At 53.3% G+C, this 15755-nt stretch overlaps 5 protein-coding genes and 1 non-coding gene across 6 annotated transcripts; 4 read left to right on the top strand and 2 right to left on the bottom strand.

Moving 5' to 3' along the window:
* Positions 1–1086: 1086 nt before the first annotated feature.
* On the bottom strand, positions 1087–2653 carry B0H65DRAFT_545637 (SecY subunit domain-containing protein; the record flags this gene model as incomplete). Its single annotated transcript, XM_062829394.1, has 3 exons — positions 1087–1162; positions 1221–2565; positions 2644–2653. 3 exons carry the CDS (start codon positions 2651–2653, stop codon positions 1087–1089), a joined length of 1431 nt encoding a protein of 476 aa, XP_062683815.1.
* Positions 2654–3504: 851 nt separating this feature from the next.
* Positions 3505–5021, top strand: B0H65DRAFT_506123 (IPP transferase-domain-containing protein; the record flags this gene model as incomplete). Its single annotated transcript, XM_062828041.1, has 2 exons — positions 3505–3558; positions 3663–5021. 2 exons carry the CDS (start codon positions 3505–3507, stop codon positions 5019–5021), a joined length of 1413 nt encoding a protein of 470 aa, XP_062683814.1.
* Positions 5022–5204: 183 nt separating this feature from the next.
* Positions 5205–7250, top strand: B0H65DRAFT_567124 (uncharacterized protein; the record flags this gene model as incomplete). The annotated part of the gene is made up of 2 exons (XM_062830351.1): positions 5205–5753; positions 5868–7250. 2 exons carry the CDS (start codon positions 5205–5207, stop codon positions 7134–7136), a joined length of 1818 nt encoding a protein of 605 aa, XP_062683813.1. The 3' UTR covers positions 7137–7250.
* Positions 7251–8506: 1256 nt separating this feature from the next.
* B0H65DRAFT_t144 lies at positions 8507–8602 on the top strand. Its single transcript has one exon. It is a non-coding gene; the product is annotated as a tRNA-Ser (tRNA).
* Positions 8603–9302: 700 nt separating this feature from the next.
* On the top strand, positions 9303–10532 carry B0H65DRAFT_418712 (uncharacterized protein; the record flags this gene model as incomplete). Its single annotated transcript, XM_062824158.1, has 1 exon — positions 9303–10532. One exon carries the CDS (start codon positions 9303–9305, stop codon positions 10530–10532), a length of 1230 nt encoding a protein of 409 aa, XP_062683812.1.
* Positions 10533–11383: 851 nt separating this feature from the next.
* Positions 11384–14862, bottom strand: B0H65DRAFT_90458 (uncharacterized protein). The gene is made up of 4 exons (XM_062831549.1): positions 14531–14862; positions 13917–14461; positions 11919–13847; positions 11384–11740 (listed from the first exon to the last, which is right to left on the bottom strand). The coding sequence occupies exons 1-4, from the start codon at positions 14763–14765 to the stop codon at positions 11495–11497; spliced, it is 2955 nt and encodes a 984-aa protein (XP_062683811.1). The 5' UTR covers positions 14766–14862; the 3' UTR covers positions 11384–11494.
* Positions 14863–15755: the final 893 nt, after the last annotated feature.

Raw genomic sequence — 15755 nt, 5'->3', positions numbered from 1 at the left:
CGATTCGGTTGTAGACGGGATCATGATAGAAAAAAAACACAGAAAGATATCCCCTTGTACATACACCAGACTAGGTATACCAGACTATGTAGATGCCTCCCTCTTACAACATAGCACTGGGTGTTCCAAATGTTGTTTGGTTTTGTGAAGAGAAGATATGGCTTGCATCGATATCCTGATAACAGACAGACAGGTAGAGAAAGGCCGAGTACTTACAGGCACCAGCACTGGTAATATGGCTCCCGTCCGATCCGAAGACTGTTGAGGAAAGTAGAGGTAGTTCCAGGTTGTTGGAGGTGAAAAAGAGGAAAGGCGACAGCAGGAAAAAAGTGCTTGGTTCTGTAGTGGTAACGGTCGAAGAGGAGAAATGGAACTGAAACCAGAGAGCCATACTACCTAGAAATACTGGAAAAGAGTGCTGGTGGATGGGAACGGAAGCCCGGCAGTGAAGGCACCCCAGGGCACGCGGTCTTCCAACGAAACGAAAATGCCCGGCTTCGTGAACAAAGCAACTCAAGTGGAAAAGCGGAAGTCGCGTTGAGTCTGTATCACCTCTGCTCTTCGTGGTACAATTTTCTAGCCTGGATTTGTGTATACCTAGTAATGTGATGTCATATCATCCAAAAACCGAGGAACCCTTCCGTCCAGCCCTCTTGAGAAGGCTTGGAAGCTACAATGTAGTCACGACGTTAACACCCACGGCAGGCTTGGTACTCCTCGGTCTTTCTATCCGTTGTTAATGTTATACAACCAATATGAATTGACGGCCAGATAAAGATAGCAACTGCTTTCCCAAATTCCGCCCACCCGCCCGCTCGCTTCTAGCAAGTGCTCGTAAAGAAGCCACCCTTTTTATGAACCTTTTGGTTTTCCCTTAGGTAGTATAATACACATTTTGAGTTACACAAACACACAACACAACATAGGTTTATCTTAATTTCTTCCACTCATTAAATTTCACATATAAATAACGTCAGGTAGCCGGCCCGGCGAACCGTATCATGGTCGCCTTCGTCATCTTGGCCCACCTGACATGGAGTCATTCATGACCTCCGATATTTATCATAGGGGCAGACAAATGGACCTTTAGCCCATGATCATACCCTTCATGCCCGCAAGATCACCCTCCTTGGCGGCAATTTCGAAGTAGCCGTAGATGATACTGGAGAATAAAATGTTAACAACTGGTCTTTCATCAATAATCAGGTGACAAAACTTACGTGACAGCCAAGAGAGTACCGGTACCGGAGCCGAGAGCGCCCATGAGGTCGCTGGCAACAGAGAGAGCACCAATGCAGGCACCACCGAAAGCAGCAGCAGTGGGAATGATGCGCTTAAGCTCCTTGTACATGCTCTGCTCGCGGTGGCCGGCCATGACGAGACCCTGGTCCTTGAGCTGCTTGGCAACATCGCGGGGGCTGGAGCCAGAAACCTCAATCCAGGTCTTGGAGAAGACGGCGCAGGCAGTAAGCATGTAGGCGATGTAGACGGCAGTGTGGATGGGGTCGAGGAGAGCGTCCTTGAAGTTGAGAGGAGGGCTCATGTAGTAGACGAGACCGGAAACGGCAGAAAGCTGGGCAGTGCCCTCCTTGGCCTCCCAGACGCCGAAGAGACGGACGAGAAGGTTCTCAGAGAAGCGGGAGTAGAGCATCTGGCTGATCAGGAAGACGTTGGAGGAGAGAGCGGACTGCAGCATGATGGGCATGTTGGAGGTGTAAAAGAGGCGGATGGGGTAAGAGCCACGAGCACCACGCTGGCGAGAGGACTTGACGGGGATCTCGACGCGGAAGCCCTGGAGGTAGATGACGGCGGCGAAGACGAGGAGGGTGGCGAGCAGGTTCATGATGTTGGGGAGGTTCTGGCGGTAGAAAGCCTCATAGAGAGCACGCTGCTTGTTGTCCCAGGTCATGAGGAGGTGGAAGAGGGCAATGACGGCACCCTCGTACTCGGGGCCACGGCCGGTGTTGATGGAGGTGGGGGAGAAAGCCTTCCACATGATGGACTCGCAGATGTTGGTGGCAATGAACAGCGAGATACCGCTGCCGAGGCCATAGCCCTTCTGGAGGAGCTCATCGAGGAGAATGACGATCATGCCGGCAACGACGAGCTGGAGGATGAGGAGGAAGACGATACCGGCACCGAGGTCGCTGGGAGGGCCATAGAGACCGGTGAAGACGTAGACAGTGGCGGTACCGATGGAGAGGATAACAGCGAACAGCTTCTGGGCGGTCTGGTAGAGCTCGCGGTCGGCCTTGAGGTCGAGGTTGACGTCGATCATGTGGGTACCGGCGAGGAGCTGGAAGACCATGCCGGACGAGATGATGGGGGTGATACCGAGCTCCATCAAGGTACCTCTGTTACTCGCCATCATCATGCGCAGCCAGTATAGCGGATCGGAGGTGTCGGACGAGACAATGCCATAGAGGGGCATCTGGCTCATGACCAAGAAGATGAGCAGGGTCAAGCCAGTCCACATCAACTTTTGGTTGAAGGGGATCTTGGTCTCGGGCTGCTGAACCTCGGGGAGGAACGGCACGAAGGGCTTGACGAGATCGAGGAACCGTACTGCATGGCGGGCGGGAGGTTAGTCGTCGCAGTCATCATCACCAACGCGCCTACGCGTGTTTTATAAGGGCAACTTACGGGAACTCATGGTGGGCAATGGGGTGTGGAGAGAGAAGGAAGAGAAAAGGAAGGGTAAAAAGAAGAAGATTAAATTAAACGGGCGACAACAGCCCTTTGTAAAGTTGGAAGCGCAGAGAGTGTTGTCGGCGCTGCGTTGAAGATCAAGCAAGGAAAGGGGGGAGACGTGATGAGTTGGCGATTAAGAAGTGTGGAAGTGGAAGCTGGCCGAAAGCACGAAAGGGAAGGCGGAAGGCGGTGCGTCGCGAGATCTGTCCAAAAAGTCGCCCAAGTGTGATGTGTCCAATTTGGAGGGTCCCGTTGGTACCAAGAGGACCCACTACACGTGACTTTCCACCACTCACAGGCGCGAATTGCATGGCCAAGCCTTCTGGAGCTGGAACGAGCTTCTGACGTTTGCAGGGGAGAGCACGAGGGAGCTTCTTCGGCAGGCAACATCCACAGCGCATCCCTCCACTTTCCAGCGCCCCTTGTTGAAACTCGAATCCAAATCGTTGGTGAAGCCTGGACAGCAGCAGGGACAGCCGCAGGGGTTAGGGGTCAGCGTGTGGATGCCATCTTTCTTATCGATAACAACCCGTCCGTCAACTTTCTGGGGATTGAAGGTGGGCTTGGTGGGGTTGATGCCTGCCGGTGTTATTGTCAATTCAATTCAATCCCGTCTTGAACCTTTTTTTCTTTTATAATGTAATTATATTGTACTATTTATATATATATTATACTAGAGCTAGTATTTCCCGTTCCGTCAACCCTTGGAGCAATGCGCCTCAGCACCTCGACAAGCTTCTTCGCTAACCGTCAATGAGGTGGACCATTTCAAATTTCTCCCAGGCCATCCGTTCCGTCTTTCGCAAAGCAACAATGGCAGACCCTCTGGTTGTGATTTACGGGTCCACGGGCACCGGCAAGTCTGATGTACGACAGCTACCTCTACCTCTACTTCACCAGCCATTCGATTACCACTGCCTCTCGTCCCGTGTCTGTGTTCCTGTGCGCTGATCAAATTATTATGGTCCCAGCTTGCCGTGGAACTAGCCACCCGATTCAATGGCGAAATCATCAACGCCGACGCCATGCAAATGTATCGAGGCCTACCCATCATCACCAACCAGCTCACCCCCGAAGAGCAGCGCGGCATCCCCCACTACCTTCTCGGCAACATTGGACTCGACGAGGACCCATGGTCTGTCACCAGTTGGAAGCGCGAAGCAACGAGGATTATATCGGATATTAGGTCGAGGGGGAAGCTGCCTATCGTAGTAGGAGGAACTTCATACTACCTTGACGGCCTGCTGTTTGACGAGAAGCTGGTCGAGTCGGATCCTGCGACAACCGAAGGATCAGAGGCAGCCGCCAAGATTACACGAGAAGAACTCGCAAGCCAACATCCAATTCTTCGCGAGTCCGCCGAGGTCATGCTGGCCAAGCTACAAGAAGTCGACCCCGTAATGGCCGAGCGCTGGCACCCAAAAGACATTCGCAAGATTCGCAACTCGCTCGAGATTTACCTTACCACTGGCCGTCGTGCCTCCGACATTTATGCTGAACAGCGCGCTCGGAAAGAAGCGAAGCGCGCAGATCAACCACCGAGTCCCTGGAACTTGCTCCTATTCTGGCTCTACGCCAAGCCGGATGTGCTTAACGAGCGCCTTGACAAGCGTGTAGACAAAATGGTGGCCAATGGCCTCCTGGACGAAACATCATCAGTTCACGACTATTTACAGCATCGGCTTGCGGCCGGTGACACTGTCGACCGCACCAAGGGCATCTGGCAGTCCATCGGGTTCCGTCAATTCGAAACTTACCTATCAGCCGTCAAGTCTACCGAAACCGACACTCCACAAGCCGCACTGGAAAAACTCAAGCAACAAGGAATCGAGGACACCAAAACAGCAACCCGCCAGTACGCAAAATACCAAATCAGGTGGATCGCTCGAAAGACCATTGCAGCCCTTCAGGAAGAGAACCTTCTGTCCAAATTCTATCTTCTGGACTCGTCCAACATTTCCCAATGGCACTCTGAAGTAGCCGAAAAGGGAAGCTCTCTTCTAGCCAAACACCTTGCCGATCAGCCGCTACCGCGACCAGAAGAGTTGTCGGACACTGCAAGAGAGGTGCTGGCCGAGCAGTTGGAAAGGAGCAACCGACCCGAGACGATATGCAACAAGACATGTGAGGTGTGCGAGAAGGAGTTTAGAATCGAAGAACAGTGGCAGAAGCACCTCAAGAGCAAGAAGCACCAGAAGGCAGTCAAGTGGGCAAAGAGGCAGGCAGAGGGGTGGCCGACCAGGGGAGAGGGGAAGGGTGATAAAGTGGAAGGAACAGACGACGATGCCGATGCTGATGCCGATGCTGATGGGCAGGTCCCAAAGCCCTAGTCGGAAGCTACGTTGCTGGATGAGCCAATTTCACATGATACCCGTGGGTATAAATCCCACAATGCTCTCACCATCCCCCAATCTTTTCAAGTCGGTCCCGTACTCTTTGGAAACACCCCCGCTTTCTGCCTTTCATATCTCTACTCTGGCATCGATATTATCTCTTTTTGACAGTGGCGCGAAATGTCGTACGATCTTTCATGGTCCGTTCTGACGAACGAGGACGCCCGTGGCCTGCAAGAGTACGGCCTGTTGGATCTGAATTATGAGATCGGATACCTGGAACTGCACAAAGGCTGTTTCCTCAGGCACGATGACATCTCAGATGCCCTCCGCGAATCCCCACCGAAGCCGTCCGATATGCTAAAGATACCAATAACTCTCTATTCACGCAAAGCCCTTATTTGGCTTGGTTTCAGTGACGAGATGGCCGACCAGCTGTGGCGACAATGGCTCGAACTGTACAAACCCAAACACTTCCGAGCCGCCTCCACATTCCGCGACACCATTCTGACCTATTTTCGTCTTCCCGACGTTGCCGGTACAAGCCCAACTCTCGACACATTCACCGACGATGATAACGAATGGAGGCAAGTCCTTCACGCCCACGGTCTCTCCCAACAATTTGTGGACATGATCATGGACCCTCGTTTCCGCGAACGACGACTAACCGAATCCTGCAAGTACTGGATTGAAGACACCCTGCGACAGCGTTGGGACTTGTTGATAAAAGTACACAAAACCTCGAGGAAAAGAACAGCTCGAATATGGGACAATCACGATTGGGACGTTCCCCCTTTATTCTCATCACCCTCATCGAAGTTAAGCCTGTTCAAAGCCCGCTAGCAGCAACGCGAACGGAAAATCGACGACCACATCTCACTCGGTGTGCACACTGGCCGCCCAGACGAAGGCCAAGAGAAAGACGAAGACGAAGACGAGGTGCCTGATGACACCGCAAAGAACCTTCGCTGCGAAGGACCAGTTTTCGAAACTACATTTCTCGCAGGGTTCCGAGGACCGCCGGATGCTCCTCCTTGCGCCTGCTATGTTCGCAAAGACAGCAAAAGCCGCACAAAACATGATCACTTGATACTGTACAAAGTCGTGACCGGTACGCAGCTCAAGGACACTAGAATATCTAGCCCTGGTAATATCGGCCCTGTGGGGTTGTCCAACATCGAGAGCTTAGTAGAGGTGTCCAGGGAGCCGGAGCGGGAACCATTTCTCTACAACAACACCACCGGCGACGACGACACCAGAAACAGAGCGGCTTCCGTGGGCGAGCTGAGAAGAAGAGCACATACTCGTCAGGTCTTCACAATCGTCCGTCTGACTAGCGGGCGGACGAGTACCAGAGGAGGCCTCATCTTTTTCACCTCTGACCGCGAGCTTGCGCTGGCTGAGTACAAGTGGGCTGTGCACCGACTCGACAAGTCCGTTGGGGCCGGTGGTGGCGCAGCCAAATTCGCAGGTGGTGCAGACGTGCAGATGCTGGAGGTCCGCATCCCCATGTTCAGAATCGACGAACTCCTTCCTCACCGTATCCTCCGCATCCAGTACCCGTCCACGGCGGAGACGGCGTACGGCCTGTGGAAGGAGATACTTGTCTTGTCGAGGTTGAACTACCTACTCGGTTCGAAATCTGGGTGCACCTCGTTTCCTTCGTGGAAGTGGGAGTCGGATCAAGAAACAAGGCGAATCGCAGAACCAACGCTACGTGGTATCAGCAAGGGTGAGTGGGATGTGCTTGTTTGTCCCGCTGTAAACAGGAGGGCTCTCTGGAATCTCGCCTTCACGATGATGGCCACGGCCGCAGAGGAAGGTCCAGCCACCTCTACCAAGCCAACGACAACGACAACGACAACGACAACGACAACGACAACGACAACCAACAAAGACATACCCACATCATCATCGTCATCATCATCTGTACCGTCCGGTGCCGTCAATGCTAACCACGGCACCGCGCCGGATCCGAAGTACTTTATCCACACAGGTGATCCCTTTTTTGTGAAGCCAGTAGATGAGTGGGTGGTGAACACGTCGAGGGGCGAGGGGGAGGACTGGTTTAAGCTGTGTACGTGTTGGTTTGGTACTTACAAGGTAGTTTAGTTTTGGAGGAAATAACCTAAAGACGTGAACGGACAAGGGAAATAAACCAACCAGAAGACGGGGGAATAGATGAAAAAAAACATGAAAAAAGGACAGCAGACGCGGAAGCGGAAGCGGATACAAGTACCTTTATAGGTAGGGAGGGGAAGGTTGAGAAACAGCGTTGTAATTTCGAACTTTGCTTATGAGCTTATGGATATATACGTAGGTATGATAGGTAAACAGCGATGCCAACAGGCTTAATCGAAGTATCGACCTCGTTCGTTCCCGAGTTCGTTCAATCCTTGTTCATCATTGAATGCCTCTTGGGAACATTCGCGTCTCTTGCTAAAAAAAAAAAAAACACTTCCAGTCGAGAGAATACTGTCCCGCTCCTGGAAAGGGAAAAAAGTTCCTCACCATGAAGGCATGAATGAATGGACGAAGACAATGGAAATTTTGAACTTAAACTTGACCGAACAATAAACACAGGTATACCTAATTAGCGTAGGTTACACGTACTTATAGTACTGGGAAGGAAGCGGTTCTGCGGTTCCATCTTTCGGGTGTCGAAACACCATCGAAATATTTGGACTTGGTGGTTTTTGCAGGGGGTGATTTGGATGTCAGGGAACCCTGGTGATGTGGTCGTATGAGTAGCCAAACCGAATATGGTCAGTCCAATACCGCTCGCTTTGGCTAGAAAAGGTCGCTACAAAACTGTGATATGCCTCGTAGTGAAATGGGAATCACGTCCGCCAGAGTCATTTAGGGATGCTTGGATCCAGGAAATGTTTGCGATTCCAGTCGAAAGGTACAATGAAGACGAATGTTCAATATAACGATCTTGATGTAGCTGATATGCCAGCCAATTCCGGAAATCCAAGCAATCCCGGCATTGAAACCAAGACAAGTTGACGTTCAAACTCGAAAATTTCCAAGTCAAGTTGTTGCCGCACCGGTGAGTCAGTGACCGACCCAGTGCTTTGGTCAAGACGAACGTGCAGCGCACGCTTTGAGTGGAGTTTCAAATTGCAGTTCGTCCCATCAATCATGAATCCACATTGACATTAGTCTCATTTACTCAGCCACCTACGCATAGCCCTTGCGTTTCTCTTTGTACCTGCGGGTCCAAATGGTTGTGACATCCCCACCACACTCACCCACCCACCAATCCTAATGTCACACCATTTGGACCCACAGGGTACAAAGAGACTGCGCCACGTGTGGCGGCGGAGCGGATGGGGGCTGACATCGGAGCACGACTGTCATGAGAGACTATCCACAACATCATCCACACCGTCCTGCAGCTTTTCAGCTCTGTACCACCACAACCTGCAAGTTCATACATAACCCCGAGAACAAACGCACTAATTCAACAACAACCACTAGTCACTTTGGCGGAGTGGTTAACGCGCTGCCCTGCTATTCGCAAGAAAGTTAAGGCAGTTCCCTCGGGAGCACAGGTTCGAATCCTGTAGGTGACGCATTTCTTTTGCTTTTTGCACTTTAACCTTTTTATTTCTGCATTCCTTTCTTTTTTTTTGGGTTTTGTTATTCCTGATTGACATCGATTGCGATCTTCCATTTCTCGAACCATCTCACCTTTTTATTTTCTTAACCATCACAAATTGCTCACAACGCCCATGCCCATGCGGAAGCCGATGCCGATGATGATGATGATGACGCTTTTCACGATGCCAACCGTCGAACGTATTATGGTAATTTCCCACGACGGGTAACCATACCGAGCTTGGGACGGGTTGGACGAGGGACAAACCAATGAGATGGCTTGCAGTAATTCGCTTCACAAGTTAGCGGCCATTCGTTCATTCGCAATCGTTCGACGATAACGAGCGGCTGAGAAGCCGGCGTCTTGGGATCGTCTCTGGAGGTGGGCAAGGGCGGGGACTAGGCGTGAGCTATGTGAGGGGAAGCTACACTTCCTTGTCAAACATCACGCCCCTGTTGATGTTCTGGGTCTTTTAAGAGACCGACCGACGACGACAAGAAACGAAAGGGGACGGCTGCTTTGCCGTTTTGGGACACGGTTCATGATTGAGGCTCACTTGTAAAGACTACTTACTACCTACTACTGCAGGAACCAGTTGATAAAAGAACACATTCCCATAAGACTTGGACATTGACAGGAGCAAGGAAGGGCTTCACTCATCAACCACCACCACCATGACAGATCCAACCATCTCGACCACCATTGCCTCAGCAATCCAGTCCAACAAATCCGAAATCGCCCTCGTCAACACCCACATCCACTCCAACCCCGAACTCGCCTACCTCGAATTCACCGCCCACTCCACCCTCGTGCACTCCCTCCGCCGCCTCGGAGGCTTCACCGTCACCTCCCCCGCCTACGGCCTGCCCACCTCTTTCGAGGCCGAATACGGCTCCGGCGGCCGCCTGATCATCTTCAACGCCGAGTACGACGCCCTCCCCGAGATCGGCCACGCCTGCGGCCACAACCTGATCGCCTCGGCCTCTTTCGCCGCCTTTTTGGGGGTAGCCGCCGCCCTTAAGCAGTCCGGCCTACCCGGGCGAGTGCGACTCCTGGGAACCCCAGCCGAAGAAGGCGGCGGGGGTAAACTCAAGTTGATCGAAGCCGGCGCTTACAAGGACTGCGATGCATGCCTGATGGTGCACCCCGGTCCGCAATCCAAACTACCCCCGGGAATCACAGCAGTGAGCTACGTGCGCATGTTAGCCAACGTCAAGTACCGCGGCTACTTCACCGGGCGCGAGGCGCACGCTTCCATCGCGCCGTGGCACGGCGTCAACGCCCTCGACGCCGTTTGTTTAAGTTATAACGCCATCAGCATGCTGCGGCAGCAGATCCGCCCTGAAGAGCGCATCCACGGTGTGTTTAGGGAGGCCGGGACGCGGCCGAACATCACGCCGGCCGATTGCTGCGTGGAGTATTATGTGCGGTCTACGACGCGACGGGGGGCCGAAGAACTCGGCAAGCGAGTATTGAAATGCTTTGAGGGCGCCGCGCTGGCGACGGGGTGTGCATGGAGGAAGGAGGACCTGCCGGCTTACTTTGATGTCAGGCCGAGTCGGAAGCTGTGCGAGGCGTGGATGGAGGCGATGCATTCGCCGGAGGGGACGGTGGCGTGGGAGGATCCCAAGGATTTCTTCCAGGGGAGCACGGATATGGGGAATGTGTGCTATCAGTGTCCGGGCTTTCATGGCGTGTTTGGGATCGAGACGGAGGAGGGGGCGGCGAATCATACGAAGGGGTTCACGAAAGGGGCTGGGACAGAGGATGCGTTTGAGAGGGCGTTGGAGTGTGGACGGGCGATGGCGGAGGTTGGGTGGAGGGTTTTGGCGGATGAGGAGTTTGCGGCGGAGGTGAGGAGGGAGTGGGAGGTGGATATGAAGGCTGCGGAGGAGGGGAATTAGGTTTGGTGTTGGTGTGAGTGGGAGTTGGGATGGTCTCTTTCTACTTTGGGCGTTTGGCTTTCAGGATAATATGGCCGTTGAGTGTAGTATGCCATTCTATTTCAGTACTCAGACCGGAGGAAAAATGAGCTTTAGACGTGTTCCCTATGGGCCCTACTATTCGCGCACTAGTCCTTTGGCTAATCGCGCACTAATACCCCCAAGGGTTAGGGTTCTCTGTAGTTAGAATCTGGGTCATATAATTTCGTGATACAGTCCATGGTGTTGATAGCCATGTAAAATAGGTCGTGCCCGCCAACCGCCCAATCCAGCCGCACGTACGTGCTTCCCTCTTTCTAATACATTACCAATATCATTATCGCTGGTTAATAAAGATTACAAAATCAATCAAGATATTGCACTCTATAAAAATCTCTATACAAATCAATGCACATCAATTCCAAACTATCTTAAATAGTATCTACAAATTATACGCTATAGTGTTGACGTGCGCTAGCGGTCGTTTGAGTATGCTCGAGTGTGCTCGAGTGCGCTGGAGTGCTCTATACGTACGGCTGGGTCTGGGCGGCTGGGTCTGGGCACGGCTGGGTCTGGGCGGCTGGCGGGCACGACCTATATTTTTACGACTATCAACACTACGGACTGTATCACCAAAAATACACCCTAATATTTACACACAGAGAACCCTAACCCCTGGGGGTATTAGTGCGCGATTAGCCAAAGGACTAGTGCGCGAATAGTAGAGCCCTTCCCTATATATCTCCAACTCTTACACTATGAATCTATAAATCAAGAATCATCTGCACCACGCTTCTGTATCATCACCCGGCCATGCATCTGACTGCTTCCCACGAATAAGAAGCCTTCCGACAAGCACCTCTTCAACCTCTTCAACCTCACACGCCCAGATCCATCATCCAACCCCGTGTCCCCGTGTCCCCGTATCACTCTCACCACCCCTATCACTGATTCCCAACAACAAACCTAGCCGTAGCAATCCTCATCCTCTTTCCGTACCAAATAACCGGTATCAACAACAGAGAAAACACACCCAAGATCACCGTCAACCCGCCGCCAAAGGGTATCAAATACCCTTGCTTTGCAACCCATTCGCTGATAAAGAAGGTCCAGGCGAAGGGGATGAGGCCGCGCGAGATGCAGATCATGACGAAGCAGTCGGAGGCGAGGTTGGCGTAGGAGTCAATGAGCTGTTATGTTATGCGTTAGTACGGAAGACCTCGGGAGAAGATGATGATGACGGGAAAGAGAGGAAGGAGGCAGAATGGAGGGAGCCGAGAAGGGAGAGAAGGAAGGGGAAGATGGATGAGGAGAGGAAGAACGAAAGAAAGAAAGTGATCAGAGCCAAAAGAAGAAGAACAAACTCACATAATTAAACCAAACCCCCGGTACCCCGGCAACCCCAAAGCTGACCATGCCAAACCCAAACACCAACCCGAGCCAACTATACCTATTCACTCCATACCCTCCTCCTCCATTTCCACTGCTCAGTCCCGGTCCCACAGCCGGCGCCGTGACATTCCCAGGTACCGTGCTATTCCCAGCCGCAGCAGCAGCAGCAGCAGCAGCCGCAGCCGCGTTCAAAGCAGGTCCATACTCGCCACAAAATCCCCAAACCAACAACCCCCCCGTGGCAATCACCAGCCCCGGCAACGCAACCACCAACCTGCTTTCCGCTTCCGCATATCCATAGACACTGTTCCCACCAGTACCACCAAACAATCTCTCTCCCCAGCTCTTGACCCTCTCCGTCTTCTTCCCCCCACCCCCACCGGCGGTCCTTCTTCCCCCCCTCCTGCTCCTGCTTCCACCGCTTCCGAGTCCATGTATCTCTCCTCCTCCTCTTGTCCTTTTGTTGTTTGAAGCCCGTTTGGTGGTACCCGTACCCGCACCCGCGCCCGCGACGGCCTTGACCTTCGTCCTCTCATCCGCCAACACGCTCGCATAAAGTCCTCCAAGAATAATCCCGATCAACGCGCCGCTGAACAGCAACAGGCCCGAGTGGGAGACGGTCCAGTTATAGGGCGGCGAGGCCAGCAGGGATGCGCCGAGGGTGGACATGACGGCTGCGGACCCGACGAGGGCGGAGCATTGGAGGGTGGCTACCCATACCGATGGTAGACGCAGCGTTAACAGGGGGGAAATAAAGTGTTGGAACAGTGACTTCTTCTTTGCTGGGAAGGGAAACCGGGCTAGGTTGTGTCGGTGGCGGGGGCTTGAGGGGTCATTGGCCTTGGAAAAGGAAGGTTTGGGGAAGTTGAAGTTGGGGGAGTATGGCGAGTAAGGAGATGGGTCAGGAAAGGGGTTCAACGCAGCTGGGTCGAAAGGGTTGGGGGGTGGGTGGGGCCTCTGGCGTGGGAAGAAGCGGAGGGAGCGAAGGTAGGTGTAGGGTTCGTAGTGGGTGGATGGATCTGAGGAAGGAATGGAAAAGGCCTCGGAGTCGCGGTTGAGGGGGGCGAAGGGGCCGAGTGATGGGAAACGGTTCGAGAGTCGTCCGTTGGCGTTGCCTTCGGGGTTGCGGAGGATCGGACGGTTTTGGTTGCCGCCTCGGCCGCCGATTGGGTGGGTATCGATATCGGAGGGAGGGTAGAGGCGGTAGCGAGGGCCTCCTCGGGCGGTGGCTCGTCGTGCTGCTATTCCTCCACGAGTAGGAGGTGGTGGGAGGCCGCCAGCAGCAGCTTCACGTCCTCCTTGCGCAGCAGTCGGTGGTGGACGTAGAACCGTCGGCGGCATCGAAGATTCCCTCCCATGAGGAGCCATCGAGAACCTCTCCTCAGACTCATCAGATTCGGAAGCTGTTTCGTACCAAGTCAGCCCCAGACGTGGGTCCCAGTAGTCCCGGAAGTACTGAGGTTGATTCGTATTGATGTTCAGCGGGGTATAGACGGAGGTAATAAACCGCGACGGCATGGTCATTCGTATGGACGGCAAAGTACCCAAACTGAGATATGGTGTGGGAGTCGGCTGGTAGTAGTATCGTCGAACGCTCGATCTTCGGTTGCGGTCGTCATTACCACCACCCTCAATCTCCTTTTCTTCCTCGGCAATGTCGTCGTGGTTTCGATGTCGATGACGTTGGCTCCTCCCCTTCGGAGTATCAGTTGCAATAGTCGGAAAACACAACGGGCCCCTTTCAAAGAGCGTCTCCGGAACCAAGAACACCATCGCCAGGAACGCCACTCCCGCCAAAACGGCAGTCACCCAAAAGATTCCGAACCATCCGTATCTCGTGGCAATGTACCCTCCGGATATCCCGCCTATCACCGATCCGCTGGCGAGACAAGCGGTATACAGAGCCTAGGTAGACAAGTCGTCAGCATCATTCATTCTCCGTCACCCACCCAGTTCCCGAGGGTCTAGACCTACCATCCACCCGCCCCTCTCCTGCACAAAAAACATATCGCCCACCACTGCCGGCCCAACAGTCTCCGACACACTACTCCCCAGCCCCTGAAAGATCCGAATGACCAACACATTCTCATACATCCCCAACCCAAAATCTCTCGTGCCACAAACCGTCGCGATGAACAGCGTCAACGCGCTCAACACCAGCACGATCCGTTTCCCAAACACGTTCGCCAGCGGCACGAACACGATGTTGCCCAATCCTAACAGGAGCACATTGAGAGCAGTGAACCGGCTGAGGTCTCCCATCCCTCGAGGGTCGTAGGGGAAGGATGCGTTCCATATGGCTAGGGCAGGTGCGAGCGAGGCCGAGGCAAATGAGCAGACAAAGGCGTAGTTGCAGAGGGTGCAGAGGCACGAGAGTTTGCGCCAGCGAGCCCAGTTGAGGGGGTCGGAAGGGTCGGAGGTTGGGATGGGGAACTTGGCGAGGTCGAGTTCCGGGGATGGGGTGCTACGAGTGTCTTGTGGTGGTCGGTCGTGGTCTTTTAGTGGTCGTTTTTTGTGCTCTGCTTGGGGTGTGTGTTAGCTGCCAATGTTGCTTGGGGGTGAAGATGGAGGAAGGGAGTATACCATACCGATAAGCCTCACCGTTCCCGGCGGCGTAGCGGCTTTGACCGCATCCTTCGACAAAGCAAAGGCATATCTCCAGCCCGGCATATCGGTACTGAGATTGATCTCACAAGCGGTCAATTGTTGTAGCCTGCTGGTGTCTTCTCTTCGAGCATTTGCTGGATCTGAACCTGCCCGCCGTAGGCGACTCGCGGGATCAGTCGCAAGAAGAGAGCTAAACCTAGGACCAAATTGAATCATCCAAGATCAATCAAGAAAGTCAAGGATCCCGAGAGGGCATGAGTCCCAAGTCCCCCAGGGAGGGGAAAGGAGATGGAGGAAGAAGAAGAAGAAGAAGGATGAGAAGAACACTTCCTCTCACGCTTGTGTATCTGTTGTCTTTTGAAACTGGTGACCCGAGTTTGGACGATGACAGTTGGATAGTGAGACACGTTGTCAAGATGAGCTGACAGATGTGGTTGCAATGTGGAAGTTCTTGACTTCCTGTCCGCCGAGACAGGTGTTGGCACATGGTAAACATGTCAACCTCGGGCGTATCGGAAGCACGGGTGCTGTGATGGAAGCATTCGGCATGATGATATCTGCATTGCATGACGCGGGATCCCCTCTCCTCAGGAGCAACAGGCCATTTATCGAAACCACCAGGTGAGCCCGTTCCTGTACAACCAGCTGTGCTACGAGATGTTTACTGTGAAAATTAATCAACATGATTTCGTGGTGAACATACCTCTATCCAGACAGCCGCTACGGCGAGACGAGACTGACGTGCCAGATGATATCTGCCTTAGCTGCCTAGGGGGGGCATTCCCGTCATTCCACGCCAATGATGGGGTCTTCCTTTCGGATCATTGAGAATGTTGGAAGGGGAAGAAGAAGAGGAAGAAAAGATTCCATCCATCTTTTAAACCCCACCAGGCTCGTCCCCAACCAGGCCGACGGCTTGGAGGAAACGTGCTCACCATCAAGAAAGTAAACGAGCAAAGAACGTTCAAGACGAAGTTGTCGAAGAGTTGAAGGCAGCCTGCAACTTGGCAGACCATAGACCACAGGGGAGATCTTCCAGGATACCCATGTCACCAACTACATCCGATTCCGGGGTTGCTCCACCGGATATGTACCGCGCCGGCGCCCGAAGGCATCCGGAGTTGTGGAGCTCTTCCTCCGTAGGGCTGAACCAACCTGTCAACAGTCAACGTGCTAGCCATCCACAGACTACAACGACACAAGAGA

This window comes from Neurospora tetraspora, assembly GCF_033439725.1.
Source record: "Neurospora tetraspora strain CBS 560.94 chromosome Unknown B0H65scaffold_2, whole genome shotgun sequence".
Classification (NCBI taxonomy): domain Eukaryota; kingdom Fungi; phylum Ascomycota; class Sordariomycetes; order Sordariales; family Sordariaceae; genus Neurospora; species Neurospora tetraspora.
The sequence above is the reverse complement of the archived record's forward strand: the minus strand, read 5'-3'. Positions and strand labels throughout refer to the sequence as shown.

What these genes read in the sequence shown, in the direction of transcription:
- B0H65DRAFT_90458 (XM_062831549.1), bottom strand. Translation starts at nt 14,765, where the DNA reads ATGATTCAATTTGGTCCTAGGTTTAGCTCTCTTCTTGCGACTGATCCC. An exon ending in GGGAACGGTGAGGCTTATCG is followed by an intron (nt 14,462 to 14,530) that starts GTATGGTATACT and finishes CACCCCAAGCAG; the next exon opens with AGCACAAAAAACGACCACTA. An exon ending in AGGAGAGGGGCGGGTGGATG is followed by an intron (nt 13,848 to 13,916) that starts GTAGGTCTAGAC and finishes TTGTCTACCTAG; the next exon opens with GCTCTGTATACCGCTTGTCT.